At 49.1% G+C, this 23,802-nt stretch overlaps 9 protein-coding genes across 9 annotated transcripts; 3 read left to right on the top strand and 6 right to left on the bottom strand.

The window, feature by feature from the left end:
- Window positions 1-213: 213 nt before the first annotated feature.
- On the bottom strand, window positions 214-2,526 carry J7337_003972 (uncharacterized protein; the record flags this gene model as incomplete). The annotated part of the gene is made up of 2 exons (XM_044821678.1): window positions 214-2,206; window positions 2,264-2,526. The coding sequence occupies 2 exons, from the start codon at window positions 2,524-2,526 to the stop codon at window positions 214-216; spliced, it is 2,256 nt and encodes a 751-aa protein (XP_044683011.1).
- A 995-nt stretch (window positions 2,527-3,521) lies between these two features.
- J7337_003971 (uncharacterized protein) lies at window positions 3,522-4,937 on the top strand (the record flags this gene model as incomplete). Its single annotated transcript, XM_044821677.1, has 6 exons — window positions 3,522-3,607; window positions 3,663-3,736; window positions 3,792-3,989; window positions 4,040-4,047; window positions 4,095-4,794; window positions 4,849-4,937. The coding sequence occupies 6 exons, from the start codon at window positions 3,522-3,524 to the stop codon at window positions 4,935-4,937; spliced, it is 1,155 nt and encodes a 384-aa protein (XP_044683010.1).
- Window positions 4,938-6,461: 1,524 nt separating this feature from the next.
- NMT1_2 (glycylpeptide N-tetradecanoyltransferase) lies at window positions 6,462-8,296 on the top strand (the record flags this gene model as incomplete). The annotated part of the gene is made up of 3 exons (XM_044821676.1): window positions 6,462-7,186; window positions 7,259-7,841; window positions 7,895-8,296. 3 exons carry the CDS (start codon window positions 6,462-6,464, stop codon window positions 8,294-8,296), a joined length of 1,710 nt encoding a protein of 569 aa, XP_044683009.1.
- A 989-nt stretch (window positions 8,297-9,285) lies between these two features.
- J7337_003969 (uncharacterized protein) lies at window positions 9,286-10,603 on the top strand (the record flags this gene model as incomplete). Its single annotated transcript, XM_044821675.1, has 3 exons — window positions 9,286-9,299; window positions 9,424-9,592; window positions 9,719-10,603. The coding sequence occupies 3 exons, from the start codon at window positions 9,286-9,288 to the stop codon at window positions 10,601-10,603; spliced, it is 1,068 nt and encodes a 355-aa protein (XP_044683008.1).
- A 547-nt stretch (window positions 10,604-11,150) lies between these two features.
- Window positions 11,151-12,192, bottom strand: J7337_003968 (uncharacterized protein; the record flags this gene model as incomplete). The annotated part of the gene is made up of 4 exons (XM_044821674.1): window positions 11,151-11,390; window positions 11,440-11,727; window positions 11,779-11,974; window positions 12,068-12,192. The coding sequence occupies 4 exons, from the start codon at window positions 12,190-12,192 to the stop codon at window positions 11,151-11,153; spliced, it is 849 nt and encodes a 282-aa protein (XP_044683007.1).
- Window positions 12,193-12,949: 757 nt separating this feature from the next.
- On the bottom strand, window positions 12,950-13,906 carry J7337_003967 (uncharacterized protein; the record flags this gene model as incomplete). Its single annotated transcript, XM_044821673.1, has 1 exon — window positions 12,950-13,906. The coding sequence occupies one exon, from the start codon at window positions 13,904-13,906 to the stop codon at window positions 12,950-12,952; it is 957 nt and encodes a 318-aa protein (XP_044683006.1).
- A 714-nt stretch (window positions 13,907-14,620) lies between these two features.
- On the bottom strand, window positions 14,621-15,852 carry J7337_003966 (uncharacterized protein; the record flags this gene model as incomplete). The annotated part of the gene is made up of 2 exons (XM_044821672.1): window positions 14,621-15,104; window positions 15,215-15,852. 2 exons carry the CDS (start codon window positions 15,850-15,852, stop codon window positions 14,621-14,623), a joined length of 1,122 nt encoding a protein of 373 aa, XP_044683005.1.
- Window positions 15,853-17,583: 1,731 nt separating this feature from the next.
- J7337_003965 (uncharacterized protein) lies at window positions 17,584-19,206 on the bottom strand (the record flags this gene model as incomplete). Its single annotated transcript, XM_044821671.1, has 4 exons — window positions 17,584-18,576; window positions 18,636-18,761; window positions 18,922-19,031; window positions 19,128-19,206. The coding sequence occupies 4 exons, from the start codon at window positions 19,204-19,206 to the stop codon at window positions 17,584-17,586; spliced, it is 1,308 nt and encodes a 435-aa protein (XP_044683004.1).
- A 1,589-nt stretch (window positions 19,207-20,795) lies between these two features.
- On the bottom strand, window positions 20,796-21,518 carry J7337_003964 (uncharacterized protein; the record flags this gene model as incomplete). Its single annotated transcript, XM_044821670.1, has 3 exons — window positions 20,796-21,215; window positions 21,268-21,356; window positions 21,413-21,518. 3 exons carry the CDS (start codon window positions 21,516-21,518, stop codon window positions 20,796-20,798), a joined length of 615 nt encoding a protein of 204 aa, XP_044683003.1.
- Between the last annotated feature and the right edge of the window lie 2,284 nt (window positions 21,519-23,802).

Raw genomic sequence — 23,802 nt, 5'->3', positions numbered from 1 at the left:
TTGAGATTCCGCCGACAAATCTTTCTCTTCTTTGGTTTAAGATAATCTAGATAACTTATATGCAAGTAGCGCCTATCCATCCCGCGAAAAATATTCCTGCCAACACTCCTAACTTCGCCAAAACAGAATGCCAAACTCCATTGTAAGCACACCAAATTATGAAACAGTTTGTGCAACTCGTGGTGAAAGAGGCTTTCAGAACTCAATACATGCTTAGGCCTCGTTGTCCTTTGCAGACACTTGACTGATCAGGCGCTGGTACTTAGCTTCAGCCTCCTGCTCAGCATATCGAGCTGGCTTTGACAGCCGTCCTTCTACTGGTGGAGTTTCAGAATTGCCTTTGGACGTCCAAAGAACGCCAACCTTCGCGGCGGGCTTCGGCTCTATCGCCGAGTCAGGCTTTGGTGTCGAGCCGTTTGTCCTGGGTTCCTCCGAGGCCGCGCCGTCTTTCTCTCCGTCCGAACTGGCTTTCGGGAGCCTCATTGCGAGGAGAACATATTCGGCGCGGGTCATATGATCCATGACATCGTCCATATAGCGCCTGACGTCATCTTGGGGAGCGACCACTCGTGCGAGATTCTCCAGATGGCGACCAGATGGTGTGAAGAGACGTATCGTGACGGGTTGGTAGTAGTCTAGCTTTGGGTCGCCTCCATATTCAGATGTGCTTCCCTTGCGAACAATTAGAAATGAGGCCACAACTTGTTGGCCAGTCGCAGTTGGCAGATATTCCAAAATACTGAATTTGGGAAACAGATATCGGTCACCGCTTCCAAAGTCAAAAACAACAGCAGTAATGTCTGGTTTGGGCACAGGTGGTGGCCCCTTTGATCTAAGAGCTTGTGGGTTAGGTGGAGGTCCATTATGGAGTGCCTTTTGTTGTCCATTCGGTATGCTGTTCGGGGTTTGCTGGCGGATTTGTACAGGGGCAGGGGAAGCTCTCGGTGCGGTCTTCATGTCGCGATGCAGCCGATCTAAGATCTCCTTGAGATCTGTAGCATCAGTAAAGCCGGGTCGGTTTTCCGCAATCCTTCGAATCATATCCCGTGTCCTCTGGTCCTCTAGGGCAGTCTTGACCAATAGAACGACAAGCGGATCACTGCCTTGTGGTGGCCGCAGCTCGGACGACTTCTGGTTGGGGTTAGAGGCCAAGACAATATCAAGAATAGTCCTGACTTCCGTAGCAAAATATTGCACTGTACGGCCATCGACAAGAAGACGATCTGCCGATGGCCCTTGCTGCCCCCCTCTACTTCGATATTCGGCATTAAGTTGATCTATGATCTTCTGAAAGTGAGCTAATTCACCCTCTTTTGCTTGCCCCACGGCCACTCTCTTCATGAGGTCCCGCAGCTCTGCATCTCCCGAAGCCTTCTGTGCCAATAAAGCAATCACGGGATCGTTAGCCGACGGTTTCGCAGCAGGGGCAGCACCTGAAGCAGGGACACCTGGAGCTGGGCTAGGAATTGGAGCTGGAGCAGGTTTGGCGAGGCCACTCGCAGGCGGATGAGCATTTGGAGGCGGTCGGGGGGCTGGAGACATTAGAGGAGCTGTTATCGGCCTAGTGGATGCTGCTGGTGCTACAGTTGGCCCTGAAGCTGACATATGTGCCACTGGGGCGGAAATGTTGGGAGTCGCTTGTGAGATTGATGGTGTTGGAGATGGTGCTACAGGCCCTCCAACTTGTGGTCTTGGCTGTAAGCTTGGACTCGGGGATGGTGTCGCAGTGTTCACCGCGGCTGTCGTTGAAGTAGCAATCTGGCCTTGAGATGTCCTGGGAAGGGTTTGAGATGACTGAGCCGGACTTTGAGCTGGGCCCTGTGATGGACTTTGTGGTATAGATTTCGCTGCCGCCACCCTATTCTGTGCCGGGGTGCCAGCTGCCGATGCTGGAGGCGCCACTGGTGGAGGCATGGAACCATTTGGAGGACCATACTGAAGGATCGGACGGTGCTGTGGTTGCTGCTGTGGTACGGGCTGAGTTTTCGGTTTCGGGTCCTTCACCACGTACATCGTGGCTTCGATTATATGAGGCTCAATCGTAATCGTTACGGTGCCCACCTTTGACATGGTATCCTTGGCCGGGTTTTTAGGATCTTCATTGAGAACACCTTTGCGCTTATGGGGTTTCGTCCAATACTTTGCAAACAAGCCTTCGCTGATCCATTTGTGACGGGATCGGAAGAGTGATTCGGCAAGTACACCACTTGAGGGACGCGTCAGTCAGTACCTCTATCTCGTGGGTCAGTTCGGCATGTCATACCTTTCACCAACCGACTGATACTCCTTTGACGACAGTTCTTCTGGCTGCGCGACTTCTACCGTTGGGAGAGGTTTGCCAGCTTGAATCGATTTGGGCAATGGAGGCGGGGGAGGTTCTTCAGGTTCCGGAGCTGGCTCTGGCTCTGGAGCTGGCGGGGGGGCAGCAGGCGTCGCAGATCGCTCTCGAGGTGTAACATTGCGCTTTTTGGCAGCATTTTCGCCTCGAGCGGCAGCCCGCGCGGGCAGTTTGCGCTTTCGCTCCATGGACTAACTAGCTTGCACAGGAGGCAAACTACAGAGAGCGCAAAAGGATTACACTGCGAGACTGGAGCCAATCATTATATGAGGGCCATGCAAGGCGCGTCTTGCAGCAAAATGAACGTGTAAAGCTGAATAACCGATCGTTTTCGCGATCAATAAGAAGTCGAAGAAGCGAAGGTGAGGTTGGGTCACGAGGGAATATTGAGAGAATATGGAGGTGGGAGATGGAAGATGGGAATGAAGGCTCCCATTGGAAAAGAGACAGTGGTAGTAGCATTCAGTAGCAACAGCCACCTACTACGGACAGCAATCCGAGGCTCAGTGGTGCAGGTCCAACACGGACACCTTCATATGGAGCATGGAGTGTGAATCCAGTGTTCTGATTGGACAAATTTAGCACTCCAGCGCCTAGGTAAAAAAGAAGCTGGGGCTCAGCAGGGACCTTACAGGCCCAGGCCTATTTGGAAGCGCCGTGAAAGACCTACCTACCTAGGTTCTATCGATAAAGGCAAACGGCTTGGGAAATTAGTCCTGTCGAAGGTACCTGTCCTATTGGCCGACGACAGAGCACAAGCTTCTTCATCTACATCTTCTTTGAACCAACTTAGCAGTTACAACTAATTAGGTAGCCTCCACTGAGGTAAGGTGAGGTGTGGTCATTTCGCGGCTCTTTCTCCCAGAAGATTAGGTGGGGCCACAGCCGCATCAGACGCGCCTCAGGTACCCTTAAATGCAGGCGTAGGAGGTCCACGAGAGAGAGAAGTCCCATTGATGATCACTGACTGGTGCTTACCTAACGCGGGCAAAGCAACGTCCTGTGTGGTTCGACCTCAGGCCTTCGTGGGTTCTGCCTTGTAATTACTCCGTAGCAGGTGAGCATATTATTTGCCTCGGCCAAGGTAGCGTTTCATTTTCTGAATCTTTCATAGATCTCTTTTACTCTGATTTGTTCTTTGAGCTACCAACTGAGAATCATGTCTCATCTTCATCCCGCCGTCATGGCTGTGGTCATAGCAGTCGCAGCACCACTGGGCCTCTATTGCGTTTTCCTGGGACTGGGAATGACACCCTTCTTCCAGAGACAGTATGTTTGGATCGTGTCTTATTGTCGAGTTAATCGGTTTTAACTCTCTAATCAGGTTTCTATATGCGCACAAATTCAATACATTATTATGGAGTAATGTCAACCAACCAGAACGGTGGGGTTTCGCTCGTATGTCCAAACTCTGAGATTTTGTATTCATAATACTCATATAATGCTCGTATAGGGAACCAAGTAACTCCGTTCTCACTGAAGACGCCTGACGGCGAATCAATATACGCCTGGCATATCCTACCACTCCCTCTATATCTACAGAATGAGGCCAAGATAGAATCCCAAGAGCCGGGTTTCTCGGCAGACTTCACCAAGACCGAGTCATTTCGTCTACTGAAGGAGGATCCAGAATCTCGCTTGGTGTTATATTGTAAGTTGAATCTGGAGTTCTCATCCCACTGATACTTACTCGTATCTCAGTTCACGGTGTAAGTGGTGACCGCCATGTTCTAACTGATGTCAACTGACCCTACAGAATGCTGGTCATATCGCGCAAGCTATTCGACCTCTCAGCTATCATTCCTTGACTGATACTTCCTCATATCATGTTATCGCCATCGACTACCGAGGATTTGGTCATTCTACGGGCACCCCTTCAGAGACTGGAGTAATTCAAGATGCCGCAACACTCGTTGACTGGGCTACCAACGTGGCAGAGATTCCACCAAGTCGCATAGTCCTGCTCGGGCAGAGTTTAGGTACTGCTGTGGTCAGTGCCGTTGCTGAAAGGTATGCCCTCCAGGGCGTCGAATTTGCAGGCATTACCATAGTCGCTGGCTTCAGCGATCTTGCAAATCTCCTGTTGGGTTATCGAATCGTGGGTATCTTCCCTGTACTTGCTCCCTTCCGCATGTGGCCTTGTCTCGTGCGTTTCATCCATCGCTTCGTTGTCGACAAGTGGCATTCAGACAGACGGCTCGCCAACGTAGTCCGCCATACGAAGACGAGGCTCAGGCTTAATTTGATTCATGCAAAGAATGATAGAGACATTCCTTGGACAGAAGACAATAAGTTGTTCAGAGCCGCTGCCCAGGAGACTCTTGGGATTGTGGATGACAAGGACTTCGAGACTTGGAAAGAAGAGCGCACCATCCGCAAGGGCAAGGATGCATTTGTGACCAATTGGACTGCTGAACCCGACATGATTATCCGCCAAGAGCTTTTCCCATATGGTGGTAAGTGAATATCTGCTCAATCCTGTTGAGATTGTATGCTGATAAGTGACTCAGGTCACAACGATATCATGGGCTATGCGCCTGTTGCGCTGGCCATCATGAGGGCATTCGATCTTCACGGAACGACTTACAGTGATGAATAAACTGGCAGGACACATCCATCAGGACAGTTTTCGACATCTAACAAGTGACATCTTCGTAATTGCCCCATCAGGTTGCAATGCCAACTCATACATGATTTCTTAGTAATTACTCTGCACAGTTCGACAAACGACGTGGAATTTGCTACTTTCTAGATCCTAACTTTGAAGTTTCCATATTTCTAGGCATATGTTCTTAGCGCTATATACTACTCCTCTACAAGGCGGCGCATGTTCGTGCCGGTCCTAGAGGATAGATCACCATGAAAGACATAAGAAACCGTAAGGCCTTTCAATAAATGGTCTTATAGGCGATGTTTTCCGTCACTAAAGTCCCGTAATGATTCAATATTATAAGTAGCCACCGCAGGGCTTCTCGTCACTGACCTCCACTTCCGCTCAACGGGCATCCTTGTTTTGCTAATTCAGACTTTCGCTATTCCTCATTACTTGAGACTTGAGACAACTCCCCGTTAGATACTCATTGAACTCACTACTCATCAGACCTTCCGCCTTCGCTTCAGCTTCAACTATAATACCCGGGTGGGGAGAGCTGCCAGAGGTCATCCCTTGCATATACCGCAGCTATTGTTCCTAAAAAGCCTTGCCCCTCGGGGAGCAAGAAAACACAAGACATTGATATAGGGTGTCAAAATAAACTACTCAAAGGTGTCATAAAGGTATCCTAAACTTATGCTAAGTTGCCCAAGTCTTTTTATCACTAAGGGTCAAGGTCCTGAGTTTTCTTTCCTTCACTAGCCTGCCATTTAACATGCCTGCGCGAGTCGTAGTGATCACAAAATCTTTGTATCGCCGAACTTGAAAAGTGTCCCTCAGCCTGGCAGACTCAGGCAAAGAACGTCGGTTACTGCTGCCAGAGAGATACACATCGAGGCATCTCTCATTGCATCATTCAGTTGAGTATCAACCCGTAGTGGATATGGGCTTGTGTTCATTGTCGGATAGTTCTCTGGACCATTTCTGAATTCTTAGATGCGTGCGGTGTCGAGACCCTAGTTCTCCGCATTCCAATCCTTCCCTTTCTTTCAAAGATACGAAAAGTCATTCAACTCTTTAGCTAAGGTATTCTATCAGTAAACTACTCTAAACAATAGGACCCCTAGCCAGCCAGTCAGCAGTATCCAGTATCAGATACGGTTGGTCTGCCTAGATGACGCAACTTCTGACTTATTAGACCATACCTCGTTCACTCGCGTGATTCGCTCAAATTAGTTTCAATATACGAGAATAGCCAACCACGACATCACGGGGCGATCATCAGGTTTGCAACTCCAGGCACCTCCTGTGGTTGTTCTTGTAATACCTTATATACCTATACAGAGTAATGGTACTTACCGATTAAAGCCGTTTAACCCCACCTGGCGTTAGCAGTGGAGGGCAGACACATGCTACCGTGAAATTACCCCACCAAGGAGCTCCTTTCGATTTAACCCCCCACCCCACGTAACATTACCTACCTAGGTAGTTAGCATCGACAACACCTACATCAAAAGCCTATCTCGAATCATGTCCGAGGAGTCCAAGCCAATTGAGCCCGTCGTCGACGAGACGAACGCCGAGCTCAAGGGCAAGGCCATCGCTCACGCCGACGCCGAAGCTGAAGCCGACGACAACGATGCCGCCGAATCTGGATCCGAGGAGGAGCATGAGGAGCAACACGCTGCTGAAGGATCCGGCGACAAGAAGAAGAAAAAGAAGAAGAAGAAGTCGAAGCGAGCGAAGGTCAAGGAGGCCCTGACCGGCTCAAAATCCGCGCCGACCGATTCCGATTTCCACAAGGCCCTCGATGGCCTCACTCCTCAGCAGATCAAGGAGTTCCTCGCCCTCAACCCAGCCCTCTCCCAAGAGGTGAATAAAGCCTCCAAGAGCGATGATCCTTCCGGCTCTCAGGCTGCCGATATGCTCAAGAAAATGTCACTACAAGATATCATGACTGGTCTTGCCGCTGGCGGAAAGAACGCCAAAGATATGGGATCGTATAAGTTCTGGCAGACCCAGCCTGTACCCAAGTTTGGAGAGGATGCGACTTTGAAGGAGGGCCCCTTACGGATTCAGAAGGTCGAGGAGGTCGACAAGGAGCCCGCCCCTCTAATTCCTGGCTTTGAATGGGTTACGATGGATTTGACCAATGATGAGGAGATCAAGGAAGTTTACGAGCTGTTGAACAAGCACTACGTCGAGGACGATGAGGCTATGTTCCGCTTCAACTATTCCCCCTCTATTCTTCGATGGTAAGTTGCCAAATTGCTAGGCTAATACACGAGTTAGCTCTTCCAAGAATCTATTTCCGCTGACTTGCGCAGGGCCATGATGCCTCCTGGCTGGAAGAAGGAATATCATGTTGGTGTCCGCGCAACCCAGTCCCGTCTTCTCGTAGCTTTTATCTCGGCCATCCCCGTTCACCTCCGTGTCCGAGAGAACGTTGTTACCTGCTCTGAGGTTAACTTCCTTGCCATCCACAAGAAGCTCCGAGGCAAGCGACTTACACCAGTACTCATTAAGGAGATTACCAGGCGCAGCAACCTCAACGAGATCTGGCAAGGACTTTACACCGCTGGTGTCGTCCTTCCCAAGCCCGTCAGCACATGCAGATACTTTCATCGCGCTATTAATTGGCAAAAACTCTATGAGTGCGGCTTCAGTCCTCTTCCCGCAAACAGCAAACCTCAGTATCAGGTTCGCAAGTATGCGCTACCAGACGATACTAGCACCAAGGGCCTGCGACCGTTGGAAGAGAAGGACCTTGATGCTGTTATGGATTTGTATAAGCGATATAATGCGCGCTTCGATATGACGCCTGAGTTCAGTCGCCAGGAAGCTCACCACTGGTTTGTCCCCAAGGTTGGACCCAACGACCAGCAGGTTGTGTGGACATACGTTGTCGAGGTAAGCCATCGTAAGAACAAAGTTCAGAGGATATGCACTAATAAACTACAAAGGACGAAAACAAGAAGATCACGGACTTCTTCTCTTTCTTCTGCATCGAGTCGACGGCTATTGGAAACGCTAAGCACAACGTTATCAAGGTTGCTTACATGTTTTACTACGGTACAGACGTCGCGCTACAGGACAAGTTCGACAAAGCTGCTCTCAAGAAGCGCCTTAACGAGCTTGTTCACGATGCCCTTATCATCTCCAAGCGCCACAAGTTCGATGTGTTCAACGCATTGACGCTAATGGACAATGCGCTGTTCCTGGAGCAGCAGAAATTCGGAGCCGGTGATGGTCAACTTCATTATTACCTGTTCAACTATCGTGTTAACCCAATCGCTGGTGGTGTCGATCGTAAGAACCAGCTTGACGAGGAAAATCTGAGTGGTATCGGGCTTGTGATGCCCTGAGGTGGATGTGGAAGAGTGGTGGATTTACTACGCATGTATAAGTGGACATTGAATGAATGAACGACCAGACAGACATCCGAGAGGAGTTCGATCTGGCTAGGAGCTAAGCAAAAAACAATGAAAAGATACTAAGAAATGGCTTGAAAAGAGTACAGGTCTTGGTTTTGGCCTGTAGCTGTCTGATATTCATTGCCTGTTGGAGTTGTTTAGTCAATTGGCGGTAGCTGAATGGTGGCTTATGGATATATTGACTCTGCGACCATCAGGTAATTCGGAGGTTGCGACTTCGCCCTCAGGTCTATCGAGACTGGAATGTAACTAAAGACGATGTTCGGATTCCGCACGTGGCGTGCCTAGGCCCATGGCGATCAAGCAATTGGAGGTGTACACTAATATAGCGCCGAGGCATGATGCAGCGATCCATCCATCCACGTCGCCTTCAATCAATCACTCGCTCGCTCTCTCTCTCACACCCTGGCAAGTTGCAAGTTGAGTTGTGACAAGATATTCCGAATACTACCTACTTCTACCTCTCCACAATTCAGAGCCTAAGGTAGTCTCCTACAACGGGGACAACTCTTTGCTTTTTTCTATAGGTAGTCATTTACTCCTCATTTGCTCAAATCTGTATCTTCCTTCCGTACTCACTACACTCTCCTACCTACCTATTCGCGTAGTCCGTGAGTGACGTACGGGATCTTTTTGACAACTGCAACAAGACAACGCCGAACCCTGATATAAGGTGTCAAAATAAACTTGGCAAAGAGAAACCTAAACTTAGGCTAAGTTAATCTAAGTATTTTCGTCACTTAGAGTCAAGGTCCTACGTTTTCTTTCCTCCCCTAGCTACCTACCTCCTTTACCTTACGTGACCTACCTTACACTTATTAAACAAGATTTTCCCTTGAGACTCGGAAGGTGCATAACCGTGTTTGCGCAAGAAGGAGCCCGGGCTTATCATAAGAGCAAACAAACGCCAAATATCGATTATGGCGTCCGACCTGTAAGTCCTCGACCAACAAACCCGTTCCAGCCTTTTGGTTTTCACTATCTTTCCCATTCTTTTCTTTTCATTCGCTCCTCATGTGTGGATTCAAGGCTCTCTTACACGCGATACGTCCTCGTAGGCAAAGCACGTTTCCCTCGGCTGAGGAGACGCTCAAGCACCCAGCCTACCCAGGCACACTCTGGGCCCTAGAACCTCACTCTCACGGCAAGGTCTCTGTCGCTGAGGGTCGCGGTGGTCCAGTCGGCATTGCGTGGGAGATTCATGGCCAGGGACCCATCAAGCTTGTGGTACGTTTCTTCCGTTAAAATTCCCTTAATCTCTCCGTCCGCGTGTTACTCTTTCGTACTGTCTGTACCGTGTTTGCTTCAGATTTGGTCATATTCTGAGAGGGGAGCTTGACTGACCGTGTGTAGCTTATTATGGGATTGGCAGCAGTCAAGGCATCATGGCAGCGTCAAACAAAGTACTTCGGTCATGATCGAGCCGATAAGTACTCGGTTCTCATTATCGACAACCGTGGTATGGGCGGCAGCGACAAACCCGTGGGTGTCTATTCTACCAGCGGCATGGCACTCGATGCCATCGAGGTCATCGACCACGTTGGCTGGAAGGCTGAGCGGGATATCAACCTCGTTGGTATCTCCATGGGTGGCATGATTGCACAAGAAGTTGCTATTCGTATTCCCAAGCGCCTGCAGTCGCTTTCCCTCATCTGCACATCAGGCAAAGTCCAAAACACAAAGGGGCTGTGGGAAACTGTCTCAGACACCATGGGCATGATCATCCCCAAGTCCATGGAGCGCAGTATTGTCGACACCGCTCTCCGGCTCTTCACACCCGAGTGGCTCGTCGCACCAGATGATGATATACTACCTGAGCCAGGCGTCACCGCACGATGCAGTCCACCACCGCCAGAGGGTGGTCCAACGTACGGCCTCTTCGAGACCAACTTTCAGCGTTTCCAGGCTCAGGAACTCACCAAGAAGACAAATCCCGAGCTGTACACCACCAAAATGCTCATGTGTCAACTTGCGGCGGCAGCTTTGCACAACAAGACGGATGACCAGCTACGGGAAATAGCAGACAGTGTCGGCTCTGAGCGCATCATGATTATGCATGGAAAGCGTGACAACATGATCAGCTTTCCAAATGGCGAACGGCTCATTAAAGTGCTGAAACCAGGCTCTGTGCACATTGTGGACGATATGGGACACGCACCCATCATAGAGAAGACACAATGGTTCAACAGTGTCTTGGAGGAACAGCTGAGTATGTGGACCAAGCCGAAGGAGGAATAAGAGTGGTGAGTGGCAGTTGTTTTCAAGCATATGAGTAAGCGATGGACACCGAATATTGCGATAAGCATGGAACATTGTAAGAGAACAAGCAGGACAGGCAGTGGAATAATAAGCATTGGAATTGTTGACTGCCAGTTACACGGATGAAGTGTTCAAGGTGCATATCTCGGTCCATGATTCACAAATCATGGCACAGATTCGCTTGTTGGAACGTAGCAATTATTGAAAAGTCACCAAATCCGACTCCATTTCCAGTGTCTATCATAATGTACATCCGTTTTGCATGCCTAGAACTTGACATCGTTCAACTCTTGGGCAAAGTTACCCATCCTAAAACCTCTCGATTGATAGACTTTTGATGCTAAAGAAATTCCCATCATGGAACATCCATTGTAAACATGTTGATACCCGCATTGGCGCACGGGCTGTTCTTTTAGTGTGAGATCTATCTTCCCCTGTATTTCCACCAACATCGACTTGCGATGATTAGTTTCGAGCTTTAGCCCTTCTATCGTGCCAAGCAATTATGTTGAACATTGCAACCAGATTACCTCTCTCCAGCGAGACGTCGGCTCTGGACCTCGCTCAGGGCCTTGGTTCCACTCAGAAGCGACACTACGCCAAGGACAATGGCGATAGGCAAGGTCTTGAAGAGGTTCCACTGGGCGTAGTAGAGGAGCAGCGTGCCCTCGATGCCGACAATGGAGCCAAAGAAGACGGTGTGAGAGATAGGTGCAGCTTTGAGGGCCTTGGGCAGATGGTTGACGTTGGCACCAAGGAAGAGCCACTACATGCTTGTTAGTCTGCGAATGCATAATGGCAGGATTTACACGTACGCCGAGGAAGAGAGCAGGAACGCTAGCAACGATAGCGAGCACAAAGACGAGAGTGACAACCACGGGAGGACTCGAGTCGCCAACCTTGAAGATATGGTCGATCTCAGCTCGGGGACCATATCGAACAGGAGCCTCATACTGAGGTGAAGGAGCATTGGAGTCGATTTGGACTTCGACATCGAAGACGGGGGAAATAAGAGGGTTAGATGAACCGAAAGATCCCAGGACAAGGTTGGCTTTAATGGGTTCGTCGGAGAGGAGCAGTTGAATAGGGAGGTCCTTTTGTGACTGCGATTATTGTTAGTCGTGGAATTGATTCGAGTTTGGTAGATCGCGTACAATCTCAGCTTCGCCCTTTCCAGAGGCCTTCATCTTGAGAGGGAACGGGGCCTCGAGGCCAGTTGACTCGGTAAGGATGAGGAATGCCTGGTGAGGTCGCTTGGGCTCGCCAGCTTCGGTTGTGGTTAACGAGACCTTGATGGTATCTGTCTTGCCTAGCACAAGAGGCTTCTTGGCAGGTTTCTGGTCGCTAAACCTATATCGATCAGGCCAGTCAGCAGAAGCTCTCTCACACTCGGTCGCCAATGATAGCATCATCATGGCATCTCAAGAGGGACAGCTAGCTTACTTTGCAGTGACGCCCTGGGCTCTCTTGAAGCCGACAGTGACGGAGCCATCGGTGAAACTCCAAGACGAGGCAGCGCTAGCCACGCTCGTTAAGAAAAGTAGGGACGATGCGATTGAGAAGCGCATGATTTTGACGTTATCGCAGGTCGGTTTGGTCAGTTCTAGAGTTGAGGCCAAGTGGATGAGGCAGGACAGCTAAAGATGTACGGTGCACTGTAGCTTGCATTACGTGGTGGCAGGAGATAGCGTTGATTGGTCAAAGCTCTAACTGTGTTGGGTACCCGAACAGAGCTTCTGGCTTTAGGGTAGGTTCAGGCAATATCTTTCGCTTGAAGGAACGAACACATTTCATGGTGATCAGAAATCACTTCTGTGAACCTCTGCTTTTATGGCTAATCCTAGTAGTTCAATATCCTCAGGGGGTAATAAAGCTTATAATATTGAGCATTAGTATTAGGATCAAATGGACTAATGGCATACTAAGTTGTGTTGTATTTACATAAGCATTTTCTTCATTTCGAATAGAGGGCCATGAATGCAGAACATGTGTTAGGACAATCACTATATACCTAGGTAGTAATAAGATCGTACTCTCGTACGACCAAAGGAAAGGATGAGTCACAATTATATTGAGATCCATCATCCATTCTGTCAAGAAACTCATGGTCCAATTTATGATCCCCAGGAAATATGACCCTGCAGAAAAAGGATTACACGGAGGCACTGGCATTGATCAATGAAAACAAAGGTGCTAATTACCATAACCGAACGAAAATAATTGACTGTTTTCTTTTCCAGATTCAATCTTATATAATCTCTTGAAAGTTGAAAAGAACCATTTCTATCATAACCATCTAAATAAATGACTGGGGTATATCATCCCCTACTCGCTCTTAATCTCAGTCTGGAAACCCTTGATAGCCTCCCTCTCTTCCGTCGTTAAATCAATATCAAAATACTCCTTCAACGCCTCCACTCTCTCGTCCTCCGTCTTCAACTCTTTCAGAACCTTTGTCTTACCTCCAGGGTTCTCCTTAACCACATCGTTAATCAGCATTCGTTTCCCGTAGATCTCCTCGCCCGTTGGTGACGTTTTGCTCTCTCTTAGAAGGAACTTGACAATCAGAACCGTCGATGTCTGGAAGCTGCGTGGGCTTGTGCCCGTGTAGCAGTTGGTGATCTCGAAATCGGCTGGCAGCCATTCAACTGAGTGACTGAAAGCATAGAAGCTGGTCCAGGGCAGGTCGGGAGAGTTGCGGCACTGGTAGATCCAGAGACGGCGGCCGGATGTGAGCTCTGTCTGGCCGGGAATGAAGTCCTTGATAAGACGTGCGGTTTGTGTGCCCATATTGTGCCACTCAGCGCCCTCGACCAAAGGCATGGGCTGTGTTGGGCCGTCGCCGCCAAATGAAGCATCCATAACCCAGCGAGAATTGTCAGGTAGAGTTACAATGTTGACAATGTGAACCCACCCAGGGTAACCACCAAAAGGAATGCCGTTGTTTCGCAGACGAACTCGCACACCGACGGGATATACTTGGAAACCAAGGGCTCTCAGCATGTAACAGAAAAAGAGGTTACTCTCCATGCAGTAACCTCCTCTTCCGCGCCCGTCCCCCACGATCTTTTTGTACAGAGCTTGAGGCTCGAGAGTGATGTTGCGATGTGACGAGTAATGCAGCGTCAAGTTATCATATGGGACTGTTGCGATCATATGCTGATGTAGCACTTTGAGAAACGCATGGTCCAGAATAGCTTCATTGCCCACGTAGAATTCTTGAGGGATTTGAAGATGTTTGAGGAACCCAGCGACCTGGGCCTCAGAATATATGGCTGACATGGTGAGGTGTAAGATGAGTGTGGTTTACAATAGCTACTGGAGAACAGCGCCCGTGGAAGAAGCAGGGAGCAGCTATCACTTAAATAGAAGACCTCCACTGCTAGCAGAGTTATAAATGAGTCAAGAGGGCGCCAGAAAAACCGACGTCAGCTTGAACTACAAACATGATCGATACCCTTACCTTACCTTACTCGTATGTCGCGCAAAACCAAAAACAAAACTGCTAATAACCCGCTGGAAGTTGGCCGTAACGTATCACGAACCACGATTGTCTCTCCAGACTCCATAAAAACTGTCCGGGGCTTAAACTTGGAGACGCCCTCCTTTCACAGGCGCCGTCAGGGTCCAAGATAGAGTCGGCCAATCAGGAAAATTTGGCGTCTACTTCGGGAGTTATTGCTACCTTAGTCTGATGTTGGTGCAAATCCGTAATAAATGCCTCTCCTTCTCGGTCCGTCTTACACGGTACCCACGGGAAAACATGAGCGTTTTCAGGGTTCATTTGATACGGCAAAAGGGTGACGAAGACTTCAATGAACAAGAAGAGTAGCAGATTCAGGTGTTCGCTAGTCAACCAAAGATTCCTTTACTCCATGTTTGCAAAACAGACTGCTCATTACATGACTCTTTTCATGACATCGCGCCTACAACGCCAAGCCCAAAGAAACCCACCGACATTTCTCTAAATGATGCAGATATGTACGTTCATGTCGTCTAAAGCTCCGTCCTCCGGCTCGACGTAGTTGTTGCAGCCGCACCATTCCTCTTTGCTTTAGTTCCCGCCAACTTGGGCATGAAATCCTGGATACCCATCCAGTCCACCACGAACGCAGTGGTGATCCTCGCCCAGTCACGCACTGTGGGAAGATCGAGGTGCTCACCATCATCTGTGATCTCGTGCCACACATCAGGGAAGGGCGATGGAATGATATGCAAGATGTCAACGCCGCGCTGCATGAAAGGTCGGTGATCATCGTCGATATAGCTGCGAGTGAATCGATTGGCTGTTTTGTTGCCATCTGGGAGGAAAGGAAATCTGGGCTTGGTCTCGAGGACATTGAGTTGTCGCATGCGCTTCTCAAGACCTGCCATGGCTCGGTATGCCCAGTGGGTTGTAAGGAAGTAAGAGGGAATAGTAGGATCAGCAGATCCTAAAAGATCGAGGAGGACAAACAGACTGATAGAGTCCAGAGGAGTCCTGTAAGTTGAAGTAGATCCATGGAACTCATATTCCCATTTCTCAGCAAGTGATCTTGACACCAAGTTAGTCAATCATTTGGCTCGCAGTTAATTGTGTATTCAACATACCTGGCTCCATAAAGCGAGTCCTCCTCCGTCCAATGTTTGAATGCCTCTTCGCCATCTAGAAAGATAATCTGGATTCCCTGGGTCTCCTCAAGCCCATCATCCGCAGACCCGTCCTTCTGCATCTTGGCCCATTTCGCAGTGAGCGCATCCTCAATGCTCCTCGCGACATGCATCAACATGGCGCACGGTGCTGCGCTGTCGATTGCGCCAATGAATCCTTCAGGCTCATATTTGCTATCGTAGTGCGCGACCAGCGTAAGTCGACTAACGTCTCCGTTCTGTGACCAAGGGGGGTCTCTTCGAAAGATGAGGTTGGAGAATGGGATCTGCTTGTTCCCGTGTACAGGTGTCTTTGAAGTCGAATTCTGCATTTCGAGTTTCCATTCGGGAAGATTTTCCTTGAAGAACTCGACAAAGTGTTTCTGGGCGCGCCGTTGACCCTCGGTGCCAGGCACACGAGGAATCAGGATAGGAGCAAGAAGCTTGCCATCCTTGATATCGAAATCGTCGCCGGGCGAAGGAATGTTCTCGAGGGTTTCATCTGAAAGTGTCATGGACTCGGCGACCGTCGATAGAAGCAGGCAGACAAAGACGAGAAGCTTTGCAAGGAACGACAATTGCGATAGCGGTCGAGGCATTGTCGAAGATTCAGCCATGGATGGGAAGACACCAATAAATACTACTCTAAACCAACAAGAAGCGGGTTTTGGTTCGGGTTATCGTGGGGCGCAAAACTAGCTCATTCCGTCTGGAGGATCAGAATAAACATATGATAATGCGCAAAAGTTCAGCTGTGGCAGTGAGCGTGGATGTTGCGAACAAAGACAGAGCAGAATCAAGCAAACAAATGCTTCGTGTCAGGAGTTAAACCTCTCTCGCCAGCCCGGGCATCCATCCATGCAAGGGAGGAGGATAAGGCCAGGTACGACAAGAATGGAATGGATGGATGTGGGGAGGAAAATAGCAGGCAGGTACTTCACCCAGGGCTAGTACCACAGGCGAATCTTTGTACCTTGATAGCTTGACACATGGAACACTCCGGCCACGACCCCATATGTATGCATGTGGCAATATGTAGAGGTCAAAGCTCACATTATTCTCCGTTGATTATTTGTTCTTTTCCTACAACAATACTAAGCCTCAAAGTCATTGTATGCTATGTGTCCTGTGTAATGGATCTGGACTCCATGTTGGCCCTTCACCAGCTATGAACGATATTGGTCCGAAGCCCCCTGTTAGCTCTCGGCGGAAGACGCCTTTCTGATGTGCACAGCCGGCGCGGGGGAGGACCCTTTGAACTAGGTATCTATGGTCGAACAGCCAAGGGTCGGGTTATTATAGTTACAATGGTCAAACCCCATTGGTTCACGGTTATAAAGGACTCGAGGGTGCATTTGATATGGATAAATCACACTGGACGCATCGATCAAGTTGGACACGTATTACTTTTACTGGCCTATATAGATCCAGTTATACTGTGGTCGTTATCTCCATCGTCTTATCATGCCGAGCTGCTTTATCCCGAACAGGGAATGCAAAAGATCTCGTTGATCATGCCTAAGCCTGGCGTGTAAGTCAGCCGAAGTAACGGCTGGAACACATTCCATAGAAACTAAAATTCGACACAATAGACTGACTACCACTGATACTGAGACCTACTTGGAAAACCGCATGTAATTGTGCTGTCTGATCATTCATCTTGTCCTTCCAGGAGGCACTATTTGGAACTAGCTTGGCGACTTTGTCTCCTAAAAACTTCCCTTGACCTAATATCATAATGCAAGAAACTAACGAGCTGGCAAGCAAGGTTTCAGCGCAACTCTTTACCAAAGGTTGCTGCAGACATCCATCATCTGGAGCTAACGAAAGCTACGTCATCCCGTCAACCCCACGTTTCTAAAATGTTGTGAAGCCCCTCATAAGCAACAGAGGTAAAACAACAGGAAAGGTATCATGAGATTGGTATGGACGGCGATGGATAATACATCTGAAATATTGAAGCTTCTTATTGATTTGGCTTGCGCCTTGTGCGTCAAAGCCGAGGCCTATCCAAAGGCAGTTTCTAGCACCATCATCTACACATACTCCTCATTTATATCTATTACAATGAATATACCCCAATGGTTGTTGACGTGATACAAGACCCCTTAGTATCCTAGCGTCATGAAGAATGCGAGAAACCCGCAAGAAAACACCAAACGCCCTCGTCATGCTTTGATTCTTCGCCCTATATTGCGACACCAGTATTTTTTGTACCATGATCTCTCTCCAAAATGCTGCGCCTCTCTGGGTGGATTATTATTTATGTCATTTCGATCGACCAGGGCTTGACAGAACAAAATTGCTCGGCCAAAACGGCTAGTTCCGGCTTAGTGTAGCTTGTTGGCAGCCTGTGCCGCCTTGTTGGCGATCTGCTTCTCCTTGGGGATGGTGAGGGCATTGATACCGAGGTAGTTGCAGATGCTGGTAACAACGAGCCAGGCCCAGCGGAAATAAACAACCATGGAAAAGAGAAGATACGCCCACAGGTAGAAAAGCTCGAATTGGGCGCTGACCTGAGGGAGTCCAAATCGAGGCATGTTGCCGAGGAACGCGCCACCAACAAGAGGGTACAGCATAACGGTCCACCAGGGGAAAGGTTGGCGAGTCAAATGGGCGAGAATAATCTTAGTGGTCAAGCGGCCAAAGACGAATGACATGATGAAGCAGAAAAGCATCAGGTGGTTCTCCTTCATGATGGTACTGTAAGGGGAGAAGACCCAAGCCGCGATCGAAAAAGTGAAGACGGCCATAGGAATCCACTCAAAGAAGACAGGAAGAATGGGCTCTCCTCTAGACTTGCGAGCCTTGGTAACGTTGAGCACACAGAAGGGGATCTGTGTAAAGACGAGGGAGCCGATGATGAGGCCAATCCAGATATCTCGGAAAGTGGTCTCGCCAAGGAGTTCAGCAAGACCAGGTAGAGTATCCTTGATGCCATTAGCCAAAGGAATGGTCCAGATGCCGGGTCCCCAAATGCCAGACATGATCATAATTGCACAGGCAATAAGTATGCCTTCTGTAGGGCCGTTGATAACGCCGAGGTAAAGAGTATGCGTATGGTATGTTTCCCAGGTCGAGAAAAACATGGGCAGGCATGGGCACAGAGCGGTAATGATGCCAGCTGGAGAGGTACCAAGACCCATAGCGGCAGTTTCGAGCAGACTGGCGAGTGTGCAGTTCAAAGAGTCAATACCGTGATCGAAGAGTTCGCCGAGGCCGCTTGAGGTACCAGTTCGTCGAGCTTGCTTTCCGTCGAGGTTATCCATCGTTTGGTACATGAACAGGCCAAAGGCAAAGCTGAAGTAAAGCCATGAAGGAGCCTGCAATAACACTTGCGATCAGTACGTCAGTCCAAAGACATGGAAGGTCTCCCACATACCGGCCCAACGAGATCAGGCATCCAGATTGCGCAGAAAGCGACGTTTATCAGGATGAAGCAGAAACCCAAGAGGGTCACCATGTTGGGGGCAATCCATAGCGGTAGGAGGTTGACAGAGGCATTCCACTACATGACGACAAAGACGCGTTAGCTATCTCGAACTCCCTAAAAAACTTGGCTGGCGAGTGTTGTCGAGCTCGTCCAGATGGTAATTGTTGAGACAAAAAAAGCAAAACAGAGTTGAAAACGTGCGCAAAAGAGAGCTAGAGGTATAGGCAATACATACGAAAGGACCAAGAACGTATTTCGAGACTGGCGACAGGTCGACGCTTGAGTACTTGTATGACTTGAAGTGCACCAGTGCGTCATCAGAGATGCACTCGGCAACGTTCTTTTCTGCAGGGCCCCGGCGTTAGTGGTCAACGGTCCTTTTTTAACAATACTCTATGGAACTCAAGCGTTCAAAGAGCTTTCTTTTCTTCTCAGACTTACTCGTATTAGGAGCCATATTCGTACCGTCCGGGTCGGTGGCCGTTGGGTTGTAAAGCGGAAGTGTCTCGCTTGCAGTCATGGTGGAAGAGAGGGGCCGGAGGAGGAGGGGCAAAAATGGGGGACTCTTTTAAAAAAGGGAATCAAGGCCAAGGTAAAAAAAAATAAAGACGTCGGTAAAAACGCCTAAACAATCGGACCTGCAGCGACGGCGCGACAGTGACTTGCAGAAGGACAGGGTAAGGTAGATCCGCCAAAAGGCCTGCAAATGGATGATTGACCCTCGGCTCTCTACCAAGGCGGTATTATCCTAACAGAGACGGGCGGCGCGGCACGTGGGCGGGAAGAGAAAGATAATCCAAGGACAAGCGTGACAGGTTTTCTCTTATCGACAACGGTAGATGAATTGGATCGCAAGCCAAGGTTATGTGGCGGGCCTGATTTACGAAGACGACCGGGAGGGCTAAGACAGAGTAGAACAGCCAAGAATAGCGGTGAAGAGTCTGATAAAGAATTAAATGTGTTGATGAACAGTTACCGCCAAAGAGTGTTTTTTTGCAGTTGAAGAAAAGATGGGATTGAAAGGGTTTAAAGGGGCAGGTTTTGGCAGCTCGAGGCTAGGACTCGAAATTGGAATTCGACCTCCAACTCGTACTGGTGTCGTCGTACGTCAAGCCCCTGGATCGTAAACCCCAAAGCCCCTGCTAACACCAGCGATCCGATCCACTAGAGGTATCCGCTTACAGGGGAAACACGCATCTAAAATTGGGTAATTAGCGGCTCGTTCATTTGAAGGCTCCAATCATCAATTTGACAGCTAACGAAACAGGTCGACTTTGACGGCCCCTTTCTTGTGAGACTCGAGAACAATAGCAGGTTCCTTGGGCATCCCTATGTAGTACTCTCACTTGCACAGTGACCTCAGCAAGTTCAGCTCTGTCTAGGTACTCACGAGGAGGAGCTCGCATAGACACCTCGTCATGAGATTGTTTCGACGTTATTTGATCCGTCTTAGCCGTTGGTGCCGAGGTGAGGGATGAACTAACGCTATGGATCAATGGCGCATGAATAGAATGATTTTCACATGCCCTTCTAGGCTCGTGAGCGCGTGAGCACCAACAAAAAGAATACGAGCTTCTAATCCAACTGCAATTGGCTGGAATGGTTGCTAGTTGGAGAACAAAACTTTACATCACGGCAGTTTGGTTGATCCGATAGCCCGGTACACGTCTAAGGGTCTTCTTGGAAATGCGGAATGTGGAGTGAACATCGACTGATGCTGACTGTGATCTCCAACTCTCGGAATCCTTGAACCGGCAACGACATGTCTCGATAGGCCACTGCTTGTTTCATGCATCATGATATCACGATGGCTTCAAATCTGTCGTGAAAGGTTCCTGTTGGTTCGACTGCCTGGTTGCAGTCAACGACATGTATTTCGTCCTGTTCTGCCACCTATTCCCATCTCTTCGTCCCTTCGACATTAACGATATTAATGATGTAAGAGGGCAGCCCCTCAAGTCGAACCATAAAAAAGAATATCCCACCATAAAATACAACCAAACACCTAGACGTCCAAGGCTTCAAAGGAATGTAGGAGCAATAAACACAAGAGAACAGAAGCAATGCTGTAATCTGTTTAGCAGCAAACCTCTAAGCGTCATCAGAAACTCAGAGCATGGCGAACCCAGCGAAGATGGTGCTCAGAACGATAGTCAGGCCCCATGTACGCCCAGCCTCGATGACGGCGGCGCCGTTGGTCTTTGTTGTTGAGCTATCTGAGTCGGAGTCATCATCGTCGTCGCCTCCTGGGGTGCCAGTGTAGACAACATTGGGGTCGTCAGTAGCGCTGGCTGTCGCTTTGACGGCAGCTGTGTCGGTAGCTGTGGAAGTGGTGTTGTACTTCTTGGGGTTGCTGGCACCGCATGGGTGGTTCTGTCGGCAGTCGGAAGCGCAGGAGGCACTTCCCTTGCAGTCCTCGACACACTGGTTACCCCATTCCTGGCAGACGTAGAATGGCAGGGTCAGGGAGTATTCAGACACGTTGGGCTGCTTGCCGTCGCCGCAGATGCAACCGTATGTAAGGGTTTTCTGGACGAAAGAAATTAACAGTTGTCAACGAAGCCTAGATAACGAAACTTACAGGATCACACTCGTTGACCTTGGTGTCTCCCTTGCTAGTCTGCCCGCAAATCATAGGGCAGGTTTCTATTTCGTTCTGGCACCAAACACCTGGTTCTGTATTAGTCCCTGTACCCTAAAATAATCGGCGATAGATCTTTACTCACGGCGTTGAGACAGGGGTACACTCTCGGGGTCAATAACATAGTCGGCGTTGACAACGGCAACGGCTGAGGCAGCAACGGCCAAAACGGTTGTTCGGAGAGAAGGCATTATTGTGACGTATTTGTGTCTTGTATGAGATCTAGCTGTGCTGGATACGATGAAGGTATGTATGTGGTTGATGCGTATGCGAAGTCCAAAAAAAGTTCGCAAACGGTGAAGATTGAAGAAAGGTATGGATTCTCTTTGGCCGGGAGTCAGCGGTTTTATTCCCTTGTGTTCCATTGAAAGCCTCTCTCTTGCCCATGATGAGGAGATTGCTTGTGCTGTGCGGGAAGGAGAGGTATGGAGAATGCTATCACTAAGACAACCGGGGCAATACCCGTCGACTTGGACGATGTTTGACTTACAGATTAAGAACGAGGTATGTGAGTGACGATCAACAATTTGAGAAAAGCGAGCAAAAGAAGAAATGAAATATTAAGATGGCGAGTTAACGACTGTTAAGAATCAAGACCAAGTCTGATATAGCGAGTGTATCAAAAGCAGGTAGTGAGGGAGGACGATGAAGAAAAGGTCGAGGAGGTCCGAGACATTTCCATGACAGAAGACCCCCGGCTATATGTATATGGATAGGTGCATGATGGATGGATACCTCTCTACGGATACCTTCCATAGGTCCAGATACCTACCGCCGGGCTACAGCGTCAAAAGAAATGATCCGTAGCAAAAGCTGAGGCGAGACCCGAGCCTGGGCGATATCATGACCACAGACCGTGGGCAAAGTAGCACCAGTAGCACCAATTTTCGCTGAACGAACAGGGGACTTTAGGAGCAGCACAGCGGCATTGGGCTTAGCTCTAACATATCCCAGCCGCTATGAGACTTTATTTGCTCCATATCGTCCACCACTCGGCGCATTTTGTGCCCAGGAGGCCCCGGAATACTCTGGAGACTAGGCCCGATAGACTCAACTAGTGCTGAAGCTTGGGCTCGCTTGGTGTTGGTACACCATGACTGTAATCTCCAAGGCCCTTGGTTTTAAGAGCCGTGATTAAAAGGAGTCAATAGTATTATCGATAATGTTCTTGTTACCGTAGCCCCGTCTGTGATCTCCAGAAGATCCCAATGGAGATCTTTTCAGTTGACTCAACGCTACCGTACTCTTAGATGTTGGCGATGCCCCATACTCGCCATCGTGGGTATGCATACGAGTGGAGGTCGTCCTTCGTCTGTCTCCTCTCAACCACATGAGCTTGGCTTTGTGGCGGGCGCGAACGGTTGACTACTACAGACTCCACATCTAGTAGTCATGAAGCGATATGAGACCACTACTGCACATTTGTTATTATAGTCTTCTCATTGTGCATCACTGAGTGCATCTTGGACCACGCGAACGACGCGCTCCAGTTGGTGGTTGAAGTCGCTCACAACATGTACGAGCCCACCATGATCACGTCGGAGTATTCTTTACGGACCATTGGCCACTCGGGTGCAAGAATGGTGGCCAACTGTTCCCGTAAAGGGTAAATCTGTTCGGTGCTAGGCATCTGGACCAGCCAACAACCTTCGTATTTCTTGCAGATGGGCGGGGCGTGCCACTGCACTGAACCCTTCGATAACCCCGCGCAATGCACCACGACGAGAACATGATGCTATGGATATCGCGCCAATCGTTGGTGTTGATGATATCTTGTTTGTGCCTCACTATGGAGCTGACGCGGCCAGATATTCAGGCTCTTGGAGGAGTGATCACAGTCTCGCATTTTATGAGCTATCACACAGCAAAGTCGAATAATCACCACTTCTAGTAACCCAATATCGCAGGGGAAGAAACACTCTGCTGGCCAAGACATTTGGAAAGCGGAGTGCATTTGGAGATATGACGGACTAGCCGAAGAGATATCCGCTTGTGTCTTGTACGAGATAGAAAGGTGACTTCGTATCGAACCGTGTTCGTTCCATCCAGGCATCAATCGAGGCTAAGGCACTTACAGGGTACACGAAGACTTGGTTATGACGGGTCACAGAAAGATAACCAAACCTGAAAGAGACCAGCCTCGACTTCAAAGGAATCCTCGAGTCTCGAAAGGTATTCATTTCATGTGGAGAGTAGATTCTTACCCCGCAGAGTCAGGATACTTTCTCCCGATCCAAAGTGAACCTGCAAGAACTTGACAGAAACTTTGGTCAACGTGATCTTGGTTTCTTCCTCCAACTTCGGTCACTCCTTTGATTCCAACCTCCTCTATTTCGCTCCTTGGGTACGATTAGAGTTACAGTTTGAACGGGACCATATGACAATGTCATACGATATGATGAGAGTTCTGCGGCTTGAAAAAAAGTCACCAGAATCACTGACTGTCCTTGTATCCCTCGATAGAAAGCCACAGTC

This window comes from Fusarium musae, chromosome 3 (assembly GCF_019915245.1).
Source record: "Fusarium musae strain F31 chromosome 3, whole genome shotgun sequence".
In the NCBI taxonomy this organism is placed as follows: domain Eukaryota; kingdom Fungi; phylum Ascomycota; class Sordariomycetes; order Hypocreales; family Nectriaceae; genus Fusarium; species Fusarium musae.
Note: the sequence above shows the minus strand (reverse complement) of the source record. Positions and strands in the feature narration are given on the sequence as shown.